The 22,793-nt window shown below is 44.6% G+C and overlaps 1 protein-coding gene and 1 long non-coding RNA gene across 5 annotated transcripts in view; both read right to left on the reverse strand.

Moving 5' to 3' along the window:
- Positions 1–2,813: 2,813 nt before the first annotated feature.
- Positions 2,814–22,793, reverse strand: part of LOC119119497 (deoxyribonuclease-1-like 1) — a 52,590-nt gene continuing 32,610 nt past the window's right edge. For all 4 annotated transcript variants that reach the window (XM_037245932.1, XM_037245929.1, XM_037245930.1 and 1 more), the window contains 6 exons: positions 9,803–9,889; positions 5,255–5,352; positions 5,072–5,184; positions 3,779–3,936; positions 3,609–3,705; positions 2,814–3,237 (listed from right to left, as the gene is read on the reverse strand). In XM_037245932.1, coding sequence (XP_037101827.1) covers positions 3,112–3,237; positions 3,609–3,705; positions 3,779–3,936; positions 5,072–5,184; positions 5,255–5,352; positions 9,803–9,889 — 679 coding nt within the window. In that variant the 3' untranslated portion in view covers positions 2,814–3,111. The remainder of the gene's footprint in view (positions 3,238–3,608; positions 3,706–3,778; positions 3,937–5,071; positions 5,185–5,254; positions 5,353–9,802; positions 9,890–22,793) is intronic.
- LOC119119559 lies at positions 6,360–9,139 on the reverse strand. The gene is made up of 2 exons (XR_005097353.1): positions 7,615–9,139; positions 6,360–7,531 (listed from the first exon to the last, which is right to left on the reverse strand). It is a non-coding gene; the product is annotated as an uncharacterized LOC119119559 (long non-coding RNA).

The following is a 22,793-nucleotide window of genomic DNA, read 5'->3' on the forward strand; positions in this document are numbered from 1 at the left end:
ATACTCCTTGCTGCTTCAACTAAAGTCCGATTTTTTCTTTCAGCTACACCGTTTTGCTGTGGTGTGTGGGGTACAGACATTTCATGGTGGATGCCTTGAGCTTTCAGGTATTCTTGGAATTCTTTCGACGTGTATTCCCGACCGTTGTCTATTCTCAGTCTTGTAACTCTTTGTCCACGCTCATTGAAGAATGTTCTCTCAAACTCTTTGAACTAGCTGAGCACTTCACTTTTCTGCCTCATGAAGTATACCTTGCAGCATCTTGAGTAGTCATCAATGAATGTCACGAAGTACTTTGACCCACCTATGGATTCAGTCTGCATGGGACCACAGACGTCACTATGAATCAGCTGCAGTTTTCGCTTTGAGTGGATTTCTCCCACTGACTTGAATGGCTTCCTAGCCAGCTTGCCCTCCACACATGCTTTACAGAAGGAGTTCTCTTTTTCAGCAGAAAAGTCCATTCCACTCACCAGAGGTTTAAGCTCCTTCAGCATGGTGGTGTGATCTTTGATGCCATAGGCTGGCTGCAACTGATGCACTTCTTGCTGTATGAGGGACAGGCGTACTCCCCTCCACATCCAGCTGGTATAATCCATCGGCTCATTGTGTTCCCATTCCTCGAAGATCTCCATTTTTTCCGCGAATGTAGCACCGGGTCTTCTTGAACTGCAGTATTCCCTTTTTTCACAGCAGCTCCCACTGAGAAAAGATTCCCTGACAGCTTGCACACATCCAGCACATCATACATTGTGACATCTTTGACATCACTCACTTTGAAAGTCATTTTTCCATTGCCGAGTCCTTGTGCATCGACTACTCTGCCATCGCCCAGTTTCACTGATTGTGGCTTTGTGAATTCCTGGTAATCCTGCAGTATTTCTTTTGAGCATGTCATGTGTTTTGACGCTCCAGAGTCGATCAGCCATTTGACCTGTTACACTTTTTCATTCTGATTTTCTCTGGCAACAAATGCACTTTCAGTTGCACTCAGAATTTTCATTATCCTCACATGTCATTTGTTTAGCCTTGTGGGTTTGATTTTTACTTTTTAACTTTGGACAATTTCGTTTCAGATGTCCCTCCTTCCCACATTTAAAACATTTCCACTTGGATCTGTCAATTCCCTCAGGCTGTGGATCCCCACGCACTTGAGTGTCCATTGCAGAGGTGGCACCTAGTGGCGCAACACTGGTACTGCCATTTGCCTGCACTCGCTTTTGTTATTCATTTACTGCTGCACGAATTGAAGAGTCAAACTGTCCATCTTTGTCTCCAGGGCAGTGACAATTGTTGCATAGCTGGGTGGAAGACTACCTAGCAATGTCACAATCTGATCCTCCTCCTCAATTACAGCACTAATAGCACTGAATTGATCTGTTAATTCCTTCATGCGCTTCAAATGCTCGGTTATCGTTTCTCCTTCCTTCATTTCACACCTGAAGTACTTCTTTAGAAACAATTTATTTGCTAGAGTGTCTCTCTCAAAATGTCCCTTCAGTGTATCCCACACTTCTTTAGGTGACTGGCAACTTGTAATCAGGTACAGCTGAGATGTACTTACATTAAGCACCAACATTGAAAACGCTTTTTCTTTCCTCCTAGCGAATTCGGCTCGAGTAGCTGGGTTAGCATCTTGTGCTAATGTTTCCGTCTCCATTACCATGCCCCATAGACTCCTAGCTTTCAGCAGATGCTCAATCTGGAATTTCCACGTAGCCCAGTTGTCTGGTCCACTTAGCTTGTCGATAAACAGTCTGTCCTCCATTGTGAATCCCACAACACCGAGTACTCCACACAGAGTCCGTGTAAAACCACTGTTTTAAGCTATTTACTAGAACTGACTGGGACCGACTGGGTCCATAACCTGTTTTAATTTCACAAGTGTTTATTGAACAAAAACACGGAGCATACATAGCACCACAAAGTGGCAGTATTTCACATCTTGACCGGCATTAACCTGCATTGTAAAATGACTGTATTACAACAGCTTTTACTGCTCTTTCACTGACTTGTCAGCTTTGGATGAAAGTTGACTGCTGTTTCCTCAGACCCGCCTGCAATTCGTTGATCGTATCTCTTTTCAGTTGTCCTTGCAAGCCGTCATATTTTTCACTGTGAAGAGTCTTGTAGTGGCGTCGAATATTAGATTCCTTCAATACCGAAACTTGTTGCAAATACACCAAGCACAAAGGTTTTCCGTGCTTATCTGTAAATAAATGAATAGGACGCGGTCCATTTTTCATTGAAAATTCTACACTCCGTATCTACTTTTCTCCGTTTGGATAATGACATTTTGGCGAATGAGGGTGTAGGGGAGGGGTAGAGACCAGGGTAGAAACAACATCCTAACATGCAGCAATCGGCTCATTGTTACCATCTGCTGTGTTGGGTCTGTCTTCTCTGATCAAAATAATGTTGTCTTCTACTCTGATCAAATATGTGCCCCATAGCGGATAATCCATGAATTGCATATTATTAAAAATATTAACTCCGTGTATTTCATGCATTTTTTTCACTTTTAAATTGTCCCGTGGGCCTGATTGAACCTCCTTGCGGGCCGTATCTTTGACACCACTGCTTTAAATCCTAAAATAGAAAATTTGACTGTAAAATAATGGTGGCTAATTATCAAATCAAGTGCAATATTTCAAAATGCATTTAGCTAACACAATGTTATGACATCACTGTTTTAGCAATGAAAACATATTTATAATATTCATATATATTTTATGTCACAGAATCTAAAAAGATAAACAATGCAAACAAGTTTAAAAATCATCACACCACGCAGAAAGTAAAATCATGAAAACTACTTTTTGAGAATTTATTTATGTCTGGTGATTTTTTTGTATCGTGTGTAGACCAAGACACCGTTCATGAGGACAGTAGGGTTTCAACATGGTTCTAAGAAAAAGGGTTTTCTCCACTTGGCGACAAAACAGCACCCACACCAGAGACATTGATGTTTATGTCACATACAATCAGGACTTTATTGGGCCCAGGACAATTCTGATGAGGATGAAGCGAAGCAAGTGCATGCTTAGCAATCTTGTTCATGTGGTAGAAAAACTCCCATAAAGATGCCAATATGATGAAAGGATGGGAAATTCATAGATATGCCAGAAAGCAGCGGAGGGTGACTGTAAGCAGAAGCAAGCGTGGCATGGCCTGAAGGAGTTGGGCGGAGTTCTTGAGCGTCACCTCCACAGGAAAGTGGTTGCTCACCTGCAGAGCCTGGAAAGAAAAACAGCAGAATCAGTAAGCAAGAATTAACTCCACCAAGGTGAAGTAATTTTTCTTTGTTTTTGTTTTTTGTATTGTCCCCAACAATGAGAGAAATGGGACATGGCAAATAGGTAATACTACACAATGAAATAATTTTAACTGCATTTATTACAGTAACTACTACATTGCATTGGAGTATCATCAAACACATGATGGTTATTAAGGTTAACTAACATGATGGTCATCAAATGCACAATAATTCTGTCTTATCATTTATCATTATTTATTTCATACTTGTTTGCCAATTAAATGGAAAGAAAGCTTTGATATTGTCAATGAATATATTGACAAAGATGCGTGACAACAGAAGCCTGCATTACTGTGGTCTTGGTCAGTTTGAACTCTTTAGCGAAGTTGAAGACATTGGCGGAGAACGGAGTTATGGCTTTCAGGAAGGACTTCCCGTATACGACGATCCTGTGGTACAAGATTAAAAGCTACAGTCAAACATCAGTTCGACACGCATGCACGCGCATGCGCACATGCCTACCGATCATATGCACAGCTTGTCTCGTCCATGATGGTGGTGTCTATTTTGTCTCCGATGAGCCAGAAGAAGCTGCTGTTGGTGAACAGTCGGATGTTCTTCTTATCAGGGCGTGTCATGTGAGCGCAGCCAGCGTGAAAATTTCCCAAGAACATCACGTTCTACACACACAGACACACACACACACACACGTAAAAAACATACACATACCAAAAAAGAAAATTAAGATAGTTGCCAACTTGCATTGGCTTTCGGTCCACTTAAGATGTGACTTCAAGATTCTTTTACTAACCTATAAAATATTGCATGGCTTAGCGCCTTCCTATCTCATCAACCTAATTGTACCTTACGTTCTGTTCAGAAACCTTCGTTTGCAAAACGCTGGACTTTTACTGATTCCTAGGGCTGAAATAAGGGATAAGCGCAATCTCGATTCAGGCTCCAGAGCTTTGGAATGCCCTACCCATAGTTATTAAAGCTGCTACCTAAGTAAATCATTCAAGACCCGATTAAAAACACATTTCTATGGTATTGCCTTTAATTAACCTAGGCTGGCCAATTCGTCTGCAGTTTGTGCTTTCTGTCTTGTCGTGAAGAGTTGTTTGTTGTGTGCAGGTTGGTGACTAAATGAATGTGTTTTACCATTTGAAGTTTTTTGTTTGTTAGAAAAAAAATAATTCTGTTTAACGAGCAGCATGGCTGAAATAGGTGTGTAGATTAATAACTTGGCTCATGTTTGCTCACTGCTGCACTCTGGTGGCTGATGCCTGCCAGTATCCACCATGTTGAGAAACTTAATCCAAAACTTCATTTGGATCCTAATTTGATGTCAGCACATTGCAGAACAAATTGGTTGCTCTACAACATCCGAGCGTGAGTCAGCATGAGTGAATGCGAGATCTTTAGAGTGATGCAAAGTTGTGTGGTAAGATTTTTATTTTTTTTTATTCAATGTTTTACCAGGTAAGCCAATTGAGAACACTTTCTTATTTACAATCGTGACCTGGAGGCAAGGGGGTGAGAACTGAAAATTATTATGTTTGTTTTCCTGAGAATTCAGTGTTTCTTCAGAATTCCTGGTTTTACCCTCTGCTTGCTCTACAACAATTTTCTTTCTTGCATTTTTTATTTCATAAAATGTCATTTTGTCATTTTGAATGAGAATTAATTTGAAAAACAGCGTGACTTGTTTTTTCTTCAAAATAAAAATAAAAAAAAGATTTTTGCCAGGGTCTAGAGTAAGTTTGTTAAATAAACAGTAGCCAGGTGGCCAATGTAAATAAGCGTGGATGTTACCTCGTTATTCCATTTGTTCAATACTTGCTTGAAGACATCGTACAGGTGGTCCATCTCCTGGATGGCGCTGCTTGGGTCTGCATGCAGCCCGACCAGAACAATATTCTTGATAGCTGATGACAAAAGCGGTTGTTATAAAACAATATAAAAGCCAGAAAAATTATTCATGGGTTGCTTGCTTACCAGTTGTGTTGCTGAGGAAGTAAACAGCAAACGGCGGTCTGACAAACTGATTCTGGTCTTGGTACTGATGTTGACCCATTACATGCACCGTTTCTGTCCTGACAACAAAACATCAATGTCAACTGAAGAGTTAAAACGCTAGCATCTACTTTTTGTGAATTGAGTAAAAAAAAAGCTAATGTTTTTTATTTAAGTTATCTCAGTTAATATTAGGCCAGACAATACAAACAAAATTTCTCTAGTCCAAAATTTTCACACAACTATAAAATTACTCTGAAATGCTAATTGAATGAGTGAATAAAACATTACAACTACAACCTCTAATTTTTAGCATTGACTCAAATTACGCCTTAATCCTAAAATTTAAAAGGCAGAGACAAGACTATACTTTGAGGTGTCTTGTTGCTGCCGGTAAAGACTCTATGGCGATGAGTATTGAGAGCGAGAGCGAGAGAGAGAGAGAGACAGAGCGAGAGAGACAGACAGAGAGAGACAGAGAAAGAGACAGAGAGAGAGAGAGAGAGACACAGAGAGACACAGAGAGAGAGAGAGAGAGGGGAAGAAGTAGGAAGAGTAGGAAGAGAATAAAGCTTGGCTGAATGATAGGACTGCTAGTGCTCTTCCAAGATAAATTCAGATTCTGTCTCAGGAAAGGAACTGCCCATTTTGCAGTTGAAGGATAAGGGATGAGAAAGTTTAAAAAAGGACTGATTGAGCATGGATAGAAGTGGGGTTTTCACCTGTCCTTCACCTGACTTTTTTTTTTGCATTTATCTTCTTTGTTTTCATCTTGGTATTTTATATATGTAATAATCTTTTTCAATAAAGGAGAGGGAAAAATCTCTATGCTGAGACCAAACTGCCTGAAATTTAAGTGGTGTGAATAGTAAATTAGCCAACTAAAGAGCTTTAAATGTTTATTATAAATTATGAAACCGCTGCCATTAGCCTCTCTCAGAAGCCGTTTGTCCCAAGTACCTGCCCACTGATGGCCAGCGGATAATAATTTGTTCAACACCGCAAGAACCGACTTGGATTTGATTCTACCTTTGGCTACAATGCAGAGCAGAATCCTGGTTTAAGTGAGTTGTTTTAAACGTAAATCTTTTTGCCGTTGTTGTGGGTATTGTGTGCTACTGATGGTTGTGTATGTATGCATGACGTGTGTCGACAGAGTGCACATGCGTGTGAAGTATTCTGGAGGAGGAAGGCGGGAGCTAGCGTGTGTGCGGTTGTGGACCAGAAACTGATAAAAACAAATGAAAGAATACTACATCGAGTGTAAGAAGCAAGAGGAAAAAGTGTGCCAAATAAACTCTGACTGCAGTGCGACCCGTCTCCCTGTGGTGTATGTGTGCGTTATCGCGCTGTTGGGACTTCCCCTGTTGACAATGTGCAATGACAACGACCCCACAGCCTTGGACAAACGTCTCCTCTACATCCCCCGACTACTGTTAGGCAGCAAGCAAGTACAGACAACATACTAAGTGAATATGAGGCTTCGTAAAGCTCTGAGGCAGCCACCGTACCATCATACTCATATAAGCACTTCACCATTTTATTCAAAGCTCATCTGTTGGACTATGATTTTTATTTTATACTACATATACTTACGATGGACGGAGGTACGGACCGCTGATGGTTTTACAATAACGAGGACGGACGGACCATTCATTATCTTATGACTAAGAACTAACGAGGACGGAAGGAGGCTGAGGTCGCGTACGAAGGACAGACTGGCGTGTGTGTGTGTGTGTGCATGGGTGTGTGTGTGTATGCGTGTGTTTGTCTGCGCGTGGGTGTGTATGTACGTATGTATGTATATGTATATTCATTCCTGTTACACATTGGCTGTGGCTGATGACAAATATGACATGATGCCGAGCACACTTACAAACTTTTTTCCAAACTTTAACGCTTCAGACAACAGACCCAATGCTTTGATAAAACAACCAAATAGTTTTGTCGATGCTTTAAAAGAGCTAGTTTTGTAGTTATGTTGTAATGTATCAGTTTGGAAATATGGAGGAGGAGATGATTAGAGATTAACTTGTTGAAAAGATGAACTCACTGCGCATCAGGGAGCGTTTGCAACTGGAATTACCCCTCACGCTAGCCAAGCTTGGTCCACTGCACGTAATATTGAAATTGCTCTATCTGAGAATAACACTACGTGCAAGGGCGCATTGGACTGTGACGTACACATTGTTCTACAGAAAACAGGTTTCCAGAGACATGGGAAGTTCAAGGATCAACACCAACTGCTTTCACCACCACCTGAACAACCAAAACCTAAAAAGTAGCAAAATGAAATGTCCATCTGTCCGCCCCAACCTCCCTCCCTCCGTCAGTCCACCCACCGCGTATTTGGGGTCAGGTCAAGGAGGCAGCAGCTTCAGCAGGGAAGCCCAAACTTCTCTCTACCCAGCCACTTCTTCCAGCTCTTCTGGAGGGATCGCAAGTCATTCCCAGGCCAACCGAGAGACAGTCTCTCGAGCACGTCCTGGGCCATCCGGGTACGGGCCTGCTACTCGTGGGACATGGCCGGAACACCTCAGCATTCTAATCAGATGCCCAAGGCACCTCAGAGTCCCTCTCAGATGACCGTGCTTCAGATGACATAGTCTCTCCAGACTGTGCTGGGTCGTCCCTGGGGCCTTCTACTGGTGAGACACCTCTCCTGGGAAGCGTCCAGGAGGCATCCTAATGAGATGCCCGAGCCACCTCATCCAGCCCCTCTCAACACGGTGGAGCAGCAGCTCGACTCCAAGTCCCTCACGGATGACCGAGCTTCTCACCCTATCTTTAAGGGAGAGCCTGGACACCCTGCGGAGGAAACTCATTTTGGCCGCTTGTTTCAGGATCTCCTTCTTTCAGTCACGACCCGCAGCTCATAGATGAGGGTAGGATCATAGATCGACCGGTATATCGAGAGCTTTGAATTTCGACAACTCCTTCACCACGAAAGACCAGAGTATGCATCACAGCAGATGCTGCACTGATCTGCCAGTTTCCTGCTCCATCCTACCCACACTCGTGAACAAACTCCAAGATACTTGAACACCTCCACTTATGACAAGATCTCATCGCCGACCTGGAGAGGTTTCCGACTAAGAACCATGGTCTCAGATTTGGAGGTTCTGATATAAATCAGGATTTAAGAGGCCTTGTGGAACATAGCCAGGATAAACTGTACAGCATGTGACTAAACGAACCCATCATGAGAGATGATACGCTCAGAAAAGATTTCTGAATCTGTGTTTCTGATTTCTGACTATGTGTTGCAGACCAGTAGCGGAGGTGCTGCATGACACAATGCATTGGTCATGTGATGTAATGCTGCCGTTGTCCCCTGCGCAAGCATAAATAGGTCTTTGGACGAACATATCAATTTGACAGATAAAAGAATGTAGAAGGTGCAAAACATCTATATCATTTTAATTTAAACATTTTCTCAAAGACCGTTAACAGAATCGTTACCTCATTACCTCCCACCCTCAAGTTATCACTAATCTATTCCATTTATGTATCAAGCTTGAAAATTATTGTGATGAGTTGCAACAACCCTTAGATGGCAGCAGTGCCCATGATCAGAGCATAGCCTGTGACTTAGCTCAAGATGGAGAGTAGGTAGGGTGTGGAAGAGTCAGAGCGGATTCAGAGAGGATAGGAAAATAAAAAAACACAAGCAGCTTACTTTCGAAGATACTCTTCTTAGAGTTCAAGTCAACTAAAGATCGTCATTGGTTCAAGATTACAATGACGAAGTAAAAATAAAAACCCGTTAAAAAGCACCCGACACGGTAGACACAAACTCCGCTGGAGCCATGTGGAACACCATGGGGTGATTGTGCTTGTCCTGAGCTTCCCGTTCAGTGGATGCAGTTTTGTGGGCTAATAAAATATTTGCATAGATGAAAGGATGATGCTGTGGCGGAGGCATCTTGCCTTCAAAGTGTAAAACCCACAAAAAAACCATCAAATATGGCATCAAGTCATACATACCGTGTGACTCAGTATATTGTTTCAATATGCAGCTTTATGTTGGGGAATCCAGCACATTGTTTTTCAAAAAAGCCAAAATATTGGTGTCAAATTTTAACTTTTACTTGAAATACATCTGTTCACAAAATCCTCAATTTCTCAGTTTTTTCACCTGAAATAGGATTTTTGGTTAAATTTACCTATGTTCAGCTGCAGATAACCAAAGAATGACAAATGTTAGAATTATTATTTTTTTGTTGGTGATAGACTCTTTCTTCCTTTTGGTGGGTTCCATGTTTATGTGACCATAAAACACAATATTCTGTGAACCTTCGAAGATGGGTCAACATTCTCAAAAATGGCTGGCATTGAGGGGCTTGGCTGTGCTACAAATTGCTGGCATTTTATGAGTAGAGCGGAGCTTATAGATACTGTAGTTTTTAAAAACTCAGCACCTGGACCAGTTTACTACTAGGGCAAAGGCCCCCCATCACTATGTACTACTGAGTGTAAACATGTCATCCAACATGAGGTGCATTATGGGAAATGGTGATGGTGTCGCACCTATAGATGAAGACATAGTTCCGCAGGTCATCAGCAGACTTTCCCAGACTGGGGCTGGACACGACGTCGTAGTGGTAACCTTCATACCTCCAAATAACACAAACACACACCATACAAACAAACACAAGAACTCAGCATAAACCACATGACTGTCTCACACAATCAATCATTAACACAACATATTTGTTGAGGTGGGCGCTTTTCTCATACAACTTAAAAATGTCTTTTGACCAATATGTACTTAATTGTGACTTTTCTAGGTACCTTTAATAAAAAGTGCTTCAAAAAGAATTCAATTTACCGTATTTTCCGCACTATAAGTTGCACTTAAAAGCCTTTAATTTTCTCAAAAAACGAAGGTGCGCCTTTTAATAAGGTGTGTCTTTTGTGTGAACCGAATTCCAAAATCTGTAAAGTTGTTTTGTGGCCTTTAATTTTCTCAAAAAACGAAGGTGCGCCTTTTAATAAGGTGTGCCTTTTGTGTGGACCGAATTCCAAAATCTGTAAAGTTGTTTTGTGTGGCCTTTAATTTTCTCAGAAAACAAAGGTGCGCCTTTTAATAAGGTGTGCCTTTTGTGTGGACCGAATTCCAAAATCTGTAAAGTTGTTTTGTGTGGCTTCTGTAATATACATGCGTAATATGTAGATCCGATGAACCTATCAGAAGCCATTATGTTCCACGTAGATCGGGGCAAAAAAACAATCAGAGGACTGTACGTAACACGAAGAGTACGTACCTCCGCCGCCATTGATAAATAAATACTATCGTTTGTGCAAAAAGTTTTTTTGTGTGGCTTCCGCTACACAGAGACGTAATATACAGGCATAATATGTAGACCCGATGAACCAATCAGAGGACATTTACATAGACTGGGGCGGTAAACCAATCAGAGAGACTGTACGTAATGGGATCCTCCGTTGCTATTGATAAATGAACACTATCGTTTGTGCAAAGCAAACAGCATTAGGACCCTCTAAAATTGCATCAACAGACATGCTTACGAGGCACAACTCAAGCTTTCTGGAAAGCCAGGAGCATTGCACAAGAGCAACGTGACAACGATGAGACAATGACGAGAGGGAACTTGTCATGTTTAATGGCAAACTTGCCCTACTGTTTAATTTGGATACAGAAAATGAGGACTCAGACGGATTTGCGTATGAATATCAATCAATAATAATCTGAGTACAGTAGAGTACATGGTTAAACAGTAGAAGAAAGTACAACGGAACTGCCTTGCTCCTGTGACGTAAGTCATGGCATGCATGCGCCATATAATGCCGTGTGCCCGATGTGTGGATTAAGTACAGAAAAGCCCCCGGAATTGAGTCAGCGCCTTTTAACCCGAAGCACCTTATGGTGCGGAAAATACGGTAAATATGTTTTCTGTCTTTCGACAAGCAAAATGCATCTTGACTTCCTCCATTTATTCAAAACTTCTGTATTTTACGGTTGGGGTGACTTCGTTCCGTTTCTGGACATTTTTTATGTTTTCATGTGTTGCATCAAAGATGGAGCATTGAAGAAGAAAAAAACGGGTGCTGATATTTGAAGAGGATTATTAAAAAACGCAGAGGTTCTAAATAGCACCATGCTGGAGTTTCTCAGGATCTATTCAGACCAGAAAAGTCCTTTAGTCCGCTTGTTTGGTCTGGACCAAAAGCGGACTTAATTTTTTTCATTTGTTGCGGTTCCTATTCCGACTGTACATTTTGCAAGTGAAGTATACGCATCCACGCTTGTGACGATCTGTGCTCCCATTGGACAGCAATGACCAGGGCGGCACACAAAGCACAGACCGGAAATGGAGGAAAACATGCGAGTCCTAAATATATGAAAATCAGTCACTTACCGTAGTCTTCTACCTGTGTTCAAATGAGTGTCTCTGAAGAGTGGAATAAATTACCGTAGTTTTCGGACTATAAATCGCGGGTTTTTTTCATAGTTTGGGTGGGGGGGGCGACTTATACTGAGGAGCGACTCATATGTGAATTTTTTCACAAATTTTCAAAATAAAAAAAAAAATAAAAAGTTAAACTGCGATAAAAGAACCGCGATGTAGCAAGGGATTACTGTAATTTGAATTTCAAGTGACGTCAGTGGCGCGGCGGTTGTTTACATAAAGGACAAAGATTCGATCACGGGATGACGAAGATGACGAAGGGCCCCACGTACTACCGGCATCATTAGCGGCTTTGTTTCTAAGTGACACGGAGGACGAAGCGTTTGAAGGATTTAATGATTTGGAGTGACACAGAAGGTTTGAAAAACTATTATGGCTTTTACGCACGCCCGGTCCTACTCTACGGAACTTTCTTTCACCTCCGTGGATTGAAGTCGGGGGCCGGCGCTCGGCCGGGTGACTGTCCAGGGACGGTGGATGGGGCTCGGACATGGCTTTTACGCACGCCCGGTCCTACTCTACGGAGCTCTCTTTCACCTCCGTGGATTGAAGTCGTGGGCCGGCGCTCGGCCGGGTGGCTGTCCGGGGACGGTGGATGGGGCTCGGACATGGCTTTTACGCACGCCCGGTCCTATTCTATGGAGCTCTCTTCCACCTCCGTGGCTGGAAGTGCCACCTCCGGGGATGGAAGTCCACGCCGCTACACACCTGGAAGTCCACGCCGGTGCTTGGGGCCGTGTGGTGGTGAACTATTTATGTTATAGTTATTTGATATATTTTATTTCGTATAGCAACTTGTATATGTTTTTATCGTTACAGTTCAGTACTTGTTGGCTCGTTGAACTCTTGTTTTGTTAAATAAAGAGACGTTTACCAAACCCACGTCTTTCCTTGTACTTTGTTAACGCTATAATATAGTTATATACTAGATCTGTGGAATAACGACGAGGCTGACGTCAGGGCGCACGCGCGGCGTTGTTGACAAAGGAGGAGGAATTTGATCGATGGATTTAATGATTTAGAGTGCACAGATGGTTTGATAATATTATTGCTTATATAATAGTTGTTTGATATCTAATCTATATATCATTATATGGGTCTGTGGAATATTTAGAATATTTAGACGTCAGCGGCGCGGCGCATACGCGGCATCGTTCCCATAAAGGACGATCGATGGATTTAATGAATTGGAGTGACACAGATGGTTTTATAAACGTGTTATTTATGTAATAGTTTTTTGAATAACTCTGAATGTTACGTCAGGCCCGTTCTCAGCTCTTCGTTTGTGTTTATGTCACGTTAGTATACCTATCGTTTAGCCCAGTGGTTCCCAAAGTGGGCGGTACCGCCCCCCTGGGGGCGGTGGAAAGATCTGGGGGGGCGGTGAGGAAGAAAGGGGCGGTAGGGGGGCGGTAGGGGGGCGGCAGTCGATTTGTACACAACACGCCGCTCTGGCCCAGTCAGATCCGACAGCATAGACTACAAAAGCAAAAGCTCAGGTTTGTAATTTCAAGCTTGTAATGTTCCGAATTTTATCTTATAATAAAAACCGCATTCTGGCGGTCAACATCATCTTGAGTTCAAGTCAACATGAAATTGGGGACTCGCCAGAACGCGTTGTGTTGTGTTGAGCTGGTTAGGGCAGTGGTCCCCAACCACCGGGCCGCGGACCGGTACCGGTCCGTGGGTCACTTGGTACCGGGCCGCCAAGCCGCACAGAATTTTTTTTTTATCGACGATCAATTAATTCAGGTCAAGACACTCGTCCCGGTCACGTGACATGTTTCCCCAGTCGAGCCCGCAAAGCTAATATGTGGCGACAGGCTAACTAACCAGGCAGTTAAAACTGCTAAAAAATAAATTGGTTTACTAAATACTAAATTGGGTTTTATTTGTGAAATACACATTTATGTTTAACCTTTCTCTTTTCAAATTGCAGCAAACCAAATATCAAGAAAGAGGTGTTTGTTTCCATATGTGCCTTGGGGGGGGGGGGGGGGGGCGCTAGGAATTCACTGGGGAGCCAAAGGGGGCGCCAGCCTGCAAAAGTTTGGGAACCACTGGTTTAGCCTGTTGTTGCTTGTTCCTGTCTGTTCTTGGTGTTGGATTTTGTCGAATAAATTTCCCCCAAAATGCGACTTTTACTCCGGAGCGACTTATGTTTTTTTTCACGTTATTGTGCGTTTTATAGCTAATGCGACCTATATTCCGGAGCGACTTTTAGTCCGAAAATTACGGTACTTCATTTTCAGGCTGATGGTGGTGATAAACTTAAGTCTGAAGGGGTGTGGTCGGAAGGGCTGGGAATGGTGGCTACCCCTTCCCATAACTTTCATTGTAAACATCTTTCGAAGAAATACCCAAAGTTGAATGATCCTTAAAAATTCTCGAGCAGTAGTACCGTATTTTTACGATCATAAGGCGCACATAAAAGCCTTTAATTTTCTCAAAACATTAAGGTGCACCTTTTAAGAAGGTGCGCCTTTTGTGTGGACCATATTAAAAAAATTGTAAAGTTGTTTTGTGTGGCTTTCGTAATGTACGGGCGTTTTGTGTGGCTTCCGCCACGTTGATCGGGACAAAAAAAAAACAATCACAGGATTAGACGTGTCACGTGAAGGAGTACGTACCTTCGCCACCATTGTTTTGTGTAGCTTCCGCCACACAGAGACGGGAGGCGCGGTACAGGCACCCGATGAACCAATCAGAGGACATTACGTTTTACGTCAATCGGGGCGGTAAACCAATCAGACGACTGGGTGTAACACGTAGAGGAGTACGTACCTCCGCCGCCATTGGTAAATAAATACTATCGTTTGAGCAAAGTACGAACCTCCGCTGCCATTGATAAATAAATACTACCGTTTGTGCAAATCTGTAAAGTTGTTTTGTGTGGCTTCTGCCACACAGAGACGTAATAAACAGGCGTAATATGTAGACCCGATGAACCAATCAAAGGACATAACGTTTTACGTAGATCGGGGTGGTAAACCAATCAGAGGACTTCACGTAAGACGTAGAGCAGGGGTGTCAAACTCATTTTGGTCTGGGGGCCGCATACAACTTAATCGGATCTCAAGGGGGCCAGACCAGTAAACTCATTCCAAAATTACATAGAACTAACAATTGCGGCTTATACTTTCTCTCTGAACTTTGTCACAACACCTGCCTTTTTCCCGATCATTGACGGCGCACCATCAGTAGCCAGGCTTACGGCGCGGGACCAGTCCGCCCCGACTCTGTCCAGCGCTCCAACAATGGAGCGGAAAATGTCATCAGCTGTTGTGGTGTCGGTCATAGGCACCAACTCGAGAAACTCTTCTGTCTGTGACAGTCAAAGTCTCGTCAACTCCACGAATGAATATGGCCAGTTGAGCGACGTCCGTAATATCAGTACTCTCATCAATTGCAATGGAAAATGCCAGAAATGACTCCCCTTTGCGTTTCAGTTGGCCGTCCAAGTCTGCCGATAGTTCCGAAATCCTGTCTGCCACGGTATTTCTCGTCAAGCTAATATTGGCAAAAGCTTGTCGCTTCTCAGGACACACAATTTCGGCAGCCTTCAGCATACAGTTTTTGACGAACTCCCCGTCACAGTATGGCTTTGACGCTAATGCTATTTGGCTAGCAATTACGTAGCTGGCTTTCACCGCAGCATCACTGACCTCTCGGCTCCGGGTGAAAACAGATTGCTGTTTCCTCAGACCCACCAGCATTTCATTTACCTTGTGTTTTCTCAGTTCTCCGTGCAAGTTGTTGTATTTTTCTCCATGCTGAGTTTCATAGTGGCGCCGAATATTGTATTCCTTAAGCACCGAAACTTGCTGCATGCACACCAGGCACACGGGTTTCCCATTCACCTCCGTGAACATATAGGAAGAGGTCCATTTTTCTTGAAAAATCCGACACTCTGTGTCCACTTTTCTCTTTTTTGACAAAGACATTTCACTGAAGAGGGTGCCAGGGTCAACAGAAAAAGCGGGTAAAGCGATAGAACTGACTAAAACACAGCGCCCCTAGCGGACAATATAGGAACTGAAGATTTTAAAGGAAATTAAATTTATTCTTCTTTGATAATGCAGATTTATCCCGCGGGCCAGACTGAACCCACTGGCGGGCCAGTTCCGGCCCGCGGGCCGTACGTTTGACACCCCTGACGTAGAGTATGTACCTCCGCCACAATTGATATATAAATACAATATTTTGTGCAAATAAAACAGCAATAGGACCCTCTAAAATGGCATAGACAAAGAGACATACTTACGAGGCACAATTCAAGCTTCCCGGAAAGCCGGAATCATTGCCGAAGAGCAACGTGACAACGACGAGACAATGATGAGGGAAATTGGCATGTCAGATGGCGAACTTGCCCAACTGTTTAATTTGGATACAGAAGATGAGGACTTGGACGGATTTGCGTATGAATATCGATCAACAATAACGTGAGTACAGTAGAGCAGTGTTTCCCAACCTTTTTTCATTGACGGCACACCTTTTCATTGGAAAAAAATCTCGCGGCACACCGCCAACAAAAATCTGTTAAGCTCCTATATTATAATCAGTTATATTACAACGAAAGACGTAAAGTCCTATTCATATATATGAATGGAGAGTCGAATAATTTAATAGAAATAAATACTAAATATTCTTTAAATTGTATTCCTTTTTTAAAATAAAAGTGAGTTTTTTTAAAAAGGTTTTAGACTGTGTAAGAAATAAACTATTTAAAGTGATCCGTGAGTCGTCACCTTATCGTGGTGGTGGGGTTTGCGTGCCCCTATGCTCTTTTCTCTTTTTTGACAAAGACATTTCACTGAAGAGGGTGCCAGGGTCAACAGAAAAAGCGGGTAAAGCGATAGAACTGATGAAAACACAGCGCCCCTAGCGGACAATATAGGAACTGAAACTTTTACAGAAAAATTAAGTTTATTCTTCTTTGATAATGCAGATTTATCCCGCGGGCCAGACTGAACCCACTGGCGGGTTCAGACAACATGATCCTAGGAGCCATGTTGTCTGGGGCTTCATGCCCCTGGTAGGGTCACCCATGGCAAACGGGTCCTAGGTGAGGGGCCAGACAAAGCACGGCTCAAAAAGCCCCTTATGATGAAAAAGATATATGGACACAGATTTCCCTCGCCCGGACGCGGGTCACCCCCTCTGGAGCCAGGCCTGGAGGCGGGGCTCGAAGGCGAGCGTCTGGTGGCCGGGCCTTCGCCCATGGGGCCCGGCCGGGCACAGCCCGAAAAGGAAATGTGGGTCCCCCTTCCCATGGGCTCACCACCTGTGGGAGGGGCCAAAGGGGTCGGGTGCAGTGCAAGCTGGGCGGCGGCCAAAGGCAGGGACCTTGGCGGTCTGATCCCCGGCTGCAGAAGCTGGCTCTTGGGACATGGAATGTCACCTCTCTGGCTGGAAAGGAGCCCGAGCTGGTGTGCGAGGCAGAAAAGTTCCGACTAGATATAGTCGGACTTGCCTCCACGCACAGTTTGGGTTCCGGTTCAAGCCCTCTCGAGAGGGGCTGGACTCTCTTCCACTCTGGAGTTGCCCACGGTGAGAGGCGTCGAGCAGGTGTGGGTATACTTATTGCCCCCCGGCTGGGCGCCTGCACATTGGGGTTCACCCCAGTGAACGAGAGGGTAGCCTCCCTCCGCCTTCGGGTGGGGGGACGGGTCCTGACTTTTGTTTGTGTCTATGCACCAAACGGCAGCTCAGAGTACCCACCCTTCTTGGAGTCCCTGGAGGAAGTGCTGGAGAGCGCTCCTTCTGGGGGACTCCATCGTTCTACTGGGTGACTTCAATGCTCACGTGGGCAATGACAGTGAGACCTGGAAGGGCGTGATTGGGAGGAACGGCCCCCCCGATCTGAACCCGAGCGGTGTTCTATTATTGGACTTCTGTGCTCGACACGGATTTTCTATAATGAACACCATGTTCAAACATAAGGGTGTCCATGTGTGCACTTGGCACCAGGACACCCTAGGCCGCCGTTCGATGATCGACTTTGTAGTCGTGTCATCGGATTTGCGGCCACATGTTTTGGACACTCGGGCGAAGAGAGGGGCGGAGCTGTCAACTGATCACCACCTGGTGGTGGGTTGGCTCCGATGGTGGGGAAGATGCCGGTCCGACCTGGCAGACCCAAACGCTCTGTGAGGGTCTGCTGGGAACGTCTGGTGGAATCCCCTGTCAGGAAGAGCTTCAACTCCCACCTCCGGCAGAGCTTTTCCCACGTCCTGGGGGAGGCGGGGGACATTGAGTCCGAGTGGACATTGAGTCCGAGTGGACCTTGTTCCGCGCCTCCATTGTTGAGGCGGCCGACCGGAGCTGTGGCCGTAAGGTCATTGGTGCCTGTCGTGGCGGCAATCCCCGAACCCGCTGGTGGACACCGGCGGTAAGGGATGCCGTCAAGCTGAAGAAGGAGTCCTATCGGGCCGTTTTGGCCTGCGGGACTCCGGAGGCAGCTGACAGGTACCGGATGGCCAAGCGGAACGCGGCTTCGGCGGTTGCTGAGGCAAAAACCCGGACGTGGGAGGAGTTTGGCGAGGCCATGGAGAATGGCTTCCGGACGGCTTCGAGGAAATTCTGGTCCACCATCCGGCGTCTCAGGAGGGGGAAGCAGTGCAACGCCAACACTGTTTACAGTGGAGATGGCGTGCTGCTGACCTCGACTCGGGACGTCGTGTGTCGGTGGGGAGAATACTTCGAAGACCTCTTCAATTCCACCGACACGCCTTCCATTGTGGAAGCAGGGCCTGGGGACTCTGAGGCGGACTCTCCAATCTCTGGGGTCGAAGTCACTGAGGTAGTTAAAAAACTCCTCGGTGGCAAGGTCCCGGGGGTGGATGAGATCCGCCCGGATTTCTTAAGGGCTCTGGATGTTGTGGGGCTGTCATGGCTGACACGTCTCTACAACATCGCGTGGACATCGGGGACAGTGCCTCTGGATTGGCAGACTGGGGTGGTGATTCCCCTCTTTAAGAAGGGGGACCGGAGGGTGTGTTCCAATTACAGGGGAATTACACTCCTCAGCCTCCCTGGTAAGGTCTATTCAGGGGTGCTGGAGAGGAGGGTCCGTCGGGAGGTCGAACCTCGGATTCAGGAGGAACAGTGTGGCTTTCGTCCTGGCCGTGGAACAGTGGACCAGCTCTTCACCCTCAGCAGGATCCTCGAGGGTGCATGGGAGTTCGCCCAACCAGTCCACATGTGTTTTGTGGACTTGGAGAAGGCGTTCGACCGTGTCCCTCGGGAGGTTCTGTGGGGGGTGCTTCGGGAGTACGGGGTACCGAGCCAACTGATAAGGGCGGTTCGGTCCCTGTATCACCGATGCCAGAGTTTGGTCCGCATTTCCGGCAGCAAGTTGGATTCGTTCCCAGTGAGGGTTGGGCTCCGCCAAGGCTGCCCTTTGTCACCGATTCTGTTAATAATTTTTATGGACAGAATTTCTAGGCGCAGCCGAGGCGTTGAGGGTGTCCGGTTTGGGGACCTCAGCATCGCGTCTCTGTTTTTGCAGACGACGTGGTGCTGTTGGCTTCTTCAGGCCGTGATCTCCAGCTCTCACTGGAGCGGTTCGCAGCCGAGTGTGAAGCGGTCGGGATGAGGGTCAGCACCTCCAAATTCCTCGATCGGAAAAGGGTGGAATGCCCTCTCCGGATCGGGGATGAGATCCTGCCCCAAGTGGAGGAGTTTAAGTATCTTGGGGTCTTGTTCACGAGTGAGGGGAGGATGGAGCGCGAGATCGACAGGCGGATCGGTGCAGCGTCGGCAGTAATGCGGACTCTGTACCGGTCCGTCGTGGTAAAGAGAGAGCTGAGCCAAAAGGCAAAGGGGACCCCCTGCTGTAGAGTACATGGTTAAACAATAGAATAAAGTACAACCAAACTCACTTTCTTGCTCCTGTAACGTTTTTTTTTTGTTTACCGTAGATCATAGCATGCATGCGCCCTATGATGCGGTGCGCCCTATGTGTGTGTTAAATACAGTAATGGCACACATAACTGAGACTGCACCTTTTAGTACGGTGCGCCCTTTGGTTGTGAAAATACGGTATATATGCCCTCTCTATTTCAGGTAAAAAACTGTGACAAATTCCAAGTGAAATAAAAATGGCAGACTATATCTACAGGACTGTCTCAGAAAATTAGAATATTGTGATAAAGTTCTTTATTTTCTGTAATGCAATAAAAAAAACAAAAATGTCATATTCTGGATTCATTACAAATCAACTGAAATATTGCAAGCCTTCTATTATTTTAATATTGCTGATTATGGTTTACAGCTTAAGAAAACTCAAATATCCTATCTCAAAATATTAGAATATTTCCTCAGACCAAGTAAAAAAAAAAAAAGATTTATAACAGCAAAACAAAATCAAACATTTGAAAATGTCCATTGATGCACTCAGTACTTGGTTGGGAATCCTTTTGCACGGATTACTGCATCAATGTGGCGTGGCATGGAGGCAATCAGCCTTGGGCATTGCTGAGGTCTTATGGATGCCCAGGATGCTTCAATAGCGGCCTTTAGCTCATTTGCATTGTTGGGTCTGGTGTCTTTCACAAATTCTCTATGGGGTTCAGGTCAGGCCAATCGAGGACAGTAATGCCATGGTCAGTACACCATTTACTGGTGGTTTTGGTACTGTGGGCAGGTGCCAGATCATGCTGGAAAATGAAATCATCATCTCCATAGAGCATTTTAGCAGACAGAAGCATGTAGTGCTCTAAAATCTGCATTTACTCTGGACTTGATGAAACACAGTGGATCAACACCAGCAGCTGACATGGCTCCCCAAACCATCGCTGACTGTGGGAACTTCACACTGGATTTCAAGCAACTTGGATTTTGCTCCTCTCCAGCCTTTCTCCAGACCCTGGTGCCTCGACTTGAATGAAATACAAAACTTGCTTTCGTCTGAAAAGAGGATTTTGGACCACTCTGCAACTGTCCAGTGCTTCTTTTCCATAGGCCAAGTCAGACACTTCTTCCGTTGTCTTGAGTTTAGAAGTGGCTTGACCATGGGAATACGGCTATTGTAGCCCATTTCCCGGTCATGTCTGTGAACAGTGGCTTTTGATACCTGGACTCCAGCTTCAGTCCATTGTCTTTGAAGCTCCCCCAAATTCTGGAAGCGACTCTTCTTCACAATGCTGTTAAGGCTGCGGTCATCTCTCTTGGTTGTGCAGCGTTTCTTGCCACATTTCCCCCTTTCAACAGACTTTTTGTGGATGTGCTTTGAAACTGCACTCTGTGAACAGCTTGCTCTTTGAGAAATTTCTTTTTGTGTCTTACCCTCCTGATGGAGGGTGTCAATGATGGTCCTCTGGACAGCAGTCAGATCAGCAGTCTTCCCCATACTTGTGATTTAGTTTACTGAACCAAGCTGAGTGTTTTTCAAGGCTCAGGAAACCCTTGCAGGTGTTTTGAGTTCATTAGACGATTCAAGTGATTAGTTGAATACCCTATTAGTATACTTCCATCCATTTTCTGAACCGCTTAGTCCCCACGGGGGTTGCGGGAGTGCTGGAGCACATCGGGCAGTAGGCGGGGGACACCCTGAACCGGTTGCCAGCCAATCGCAGGGCACACAGAGACAAACAACCATTTGCACTCGCACTCACACCTAGGGACAATTTGGAGTCTCCAATCGGCCTACCAAGCATGTTTTTGGGATGTGGGAGGAAACCGGAGTGCCCGGAGAAAACCCACGCGGGCCCGGGGAGAACATGCAAACTCCACACAGGGAGGGCCGGAGGTGGAATCGAACCTGCACCCTCCTAACTGTGAGGCGGACGTGCTACCCAGTGCGCCACCGAGCCGCCTCTATTAGTATACTTTTCCATGATATTCTAATATTTTGAGATAGGATATTTGAGTTTTCTTAAGGTGTATGCCATAATCAGCAATATTAAAATAATAAAAGGCTTGCAATATTTCAGTTGATTTGTAATGAATTCAGAATGTATGACATTTTTGTTTTTAATTGCATTACAGAAAAAAAAGAACATCACAATATTCTAATTTTATGAGACAGTCCTGTATATACATACTATATTATATATATAGCGCAACAGAAAGCGAGAAAGAAAGAAAGAGCAAGAGAGAGAGTGCGAGAGAGCGCGAGTGGGAGAGGTAAGAGGGGAGAGAGATAGCGGAGAGAGGGAGAGAGAGGGCAGAGTGGAGGGAAGGTGACTCAAAATTAAATGTTCTTAAATGTTCTTCAGTTAAAGTCCATTCCAATACTTGGCATCAATACCAAGTGGCATCAAACAAAATGTCTCTAGATGTAAATACCATTAAATAAGTTGTCATTCTTTTGTCTGATCGTCATCTTTGACTCTGAAGCCGAAATGTCTTTAGTACAGTATAAGAAAAACAAAGGAATTGACCATTTCAACACTTTTGGAAGGGATTGCAAGAGTAAGTAAAAAAAAAAGTTGTGAATGAGCTTTATTAACATAACTCACATCTCAGATTAGGAAGAATCTATGCCCTTTAGTATTGGCTTTCTGTATGTGTTCCCACAGCATTTGTGTGAATTCGTTATTTGGAAGAATATCACTCCTAAATCGATGCTAATTTCAAGTCGAGAAACAAACAAAAGCAAGAGAAAGAAAACTCCATCCATGAGCACACTTAAACTGTGCGTTGCGCAAGATTTGAAAATAGGGCCATTAGTGTTGCGCCATCACGATCCGCAAATACAAAAAGTTTCATCAAAATACACATTGGCTCTTAATTCACTCAAAGCTAAGATTGGGATGAGTGATTGGTTTGCTTTACTGGTTCACTGATCACCATTAAGTAGGTATGCACTACAGAACGGTAAATTATAATTTATTGTAAATTACTCTGCAAACCCCTAAATAACTGCTCATGGACACCTGGGGTTCCTTGTTATCCCAGTTTGGGAACCACTCTGTTATCCATATCATAAGCAGCACCCACCACCACCACACAAACCCCCCACCTTGTCATGTCATGATACTCCACATTTGGTACAACAGACAATCACATGCAAGCGCTGCGGCAACTAGTACAAGCACTTTCACCAACCAATCACTGAGTCAAATTGGCATGGCTACTGTTAG

Source organism: Syngnathus acus, chromosome 2 (assembly GCF_901709675.1).
Source record: "Syngnathus acus chromosome 2, fSynAcu1.2, whole genome shotgun sequence".
Classification (NCBI taxonomy): domain Eukaryota; kingdom Metazoa; phylum Chordata; class Actinopteri; order Syngnathiformes; family Syngnathidae; genus Syngnathus; species Syngnathus acus.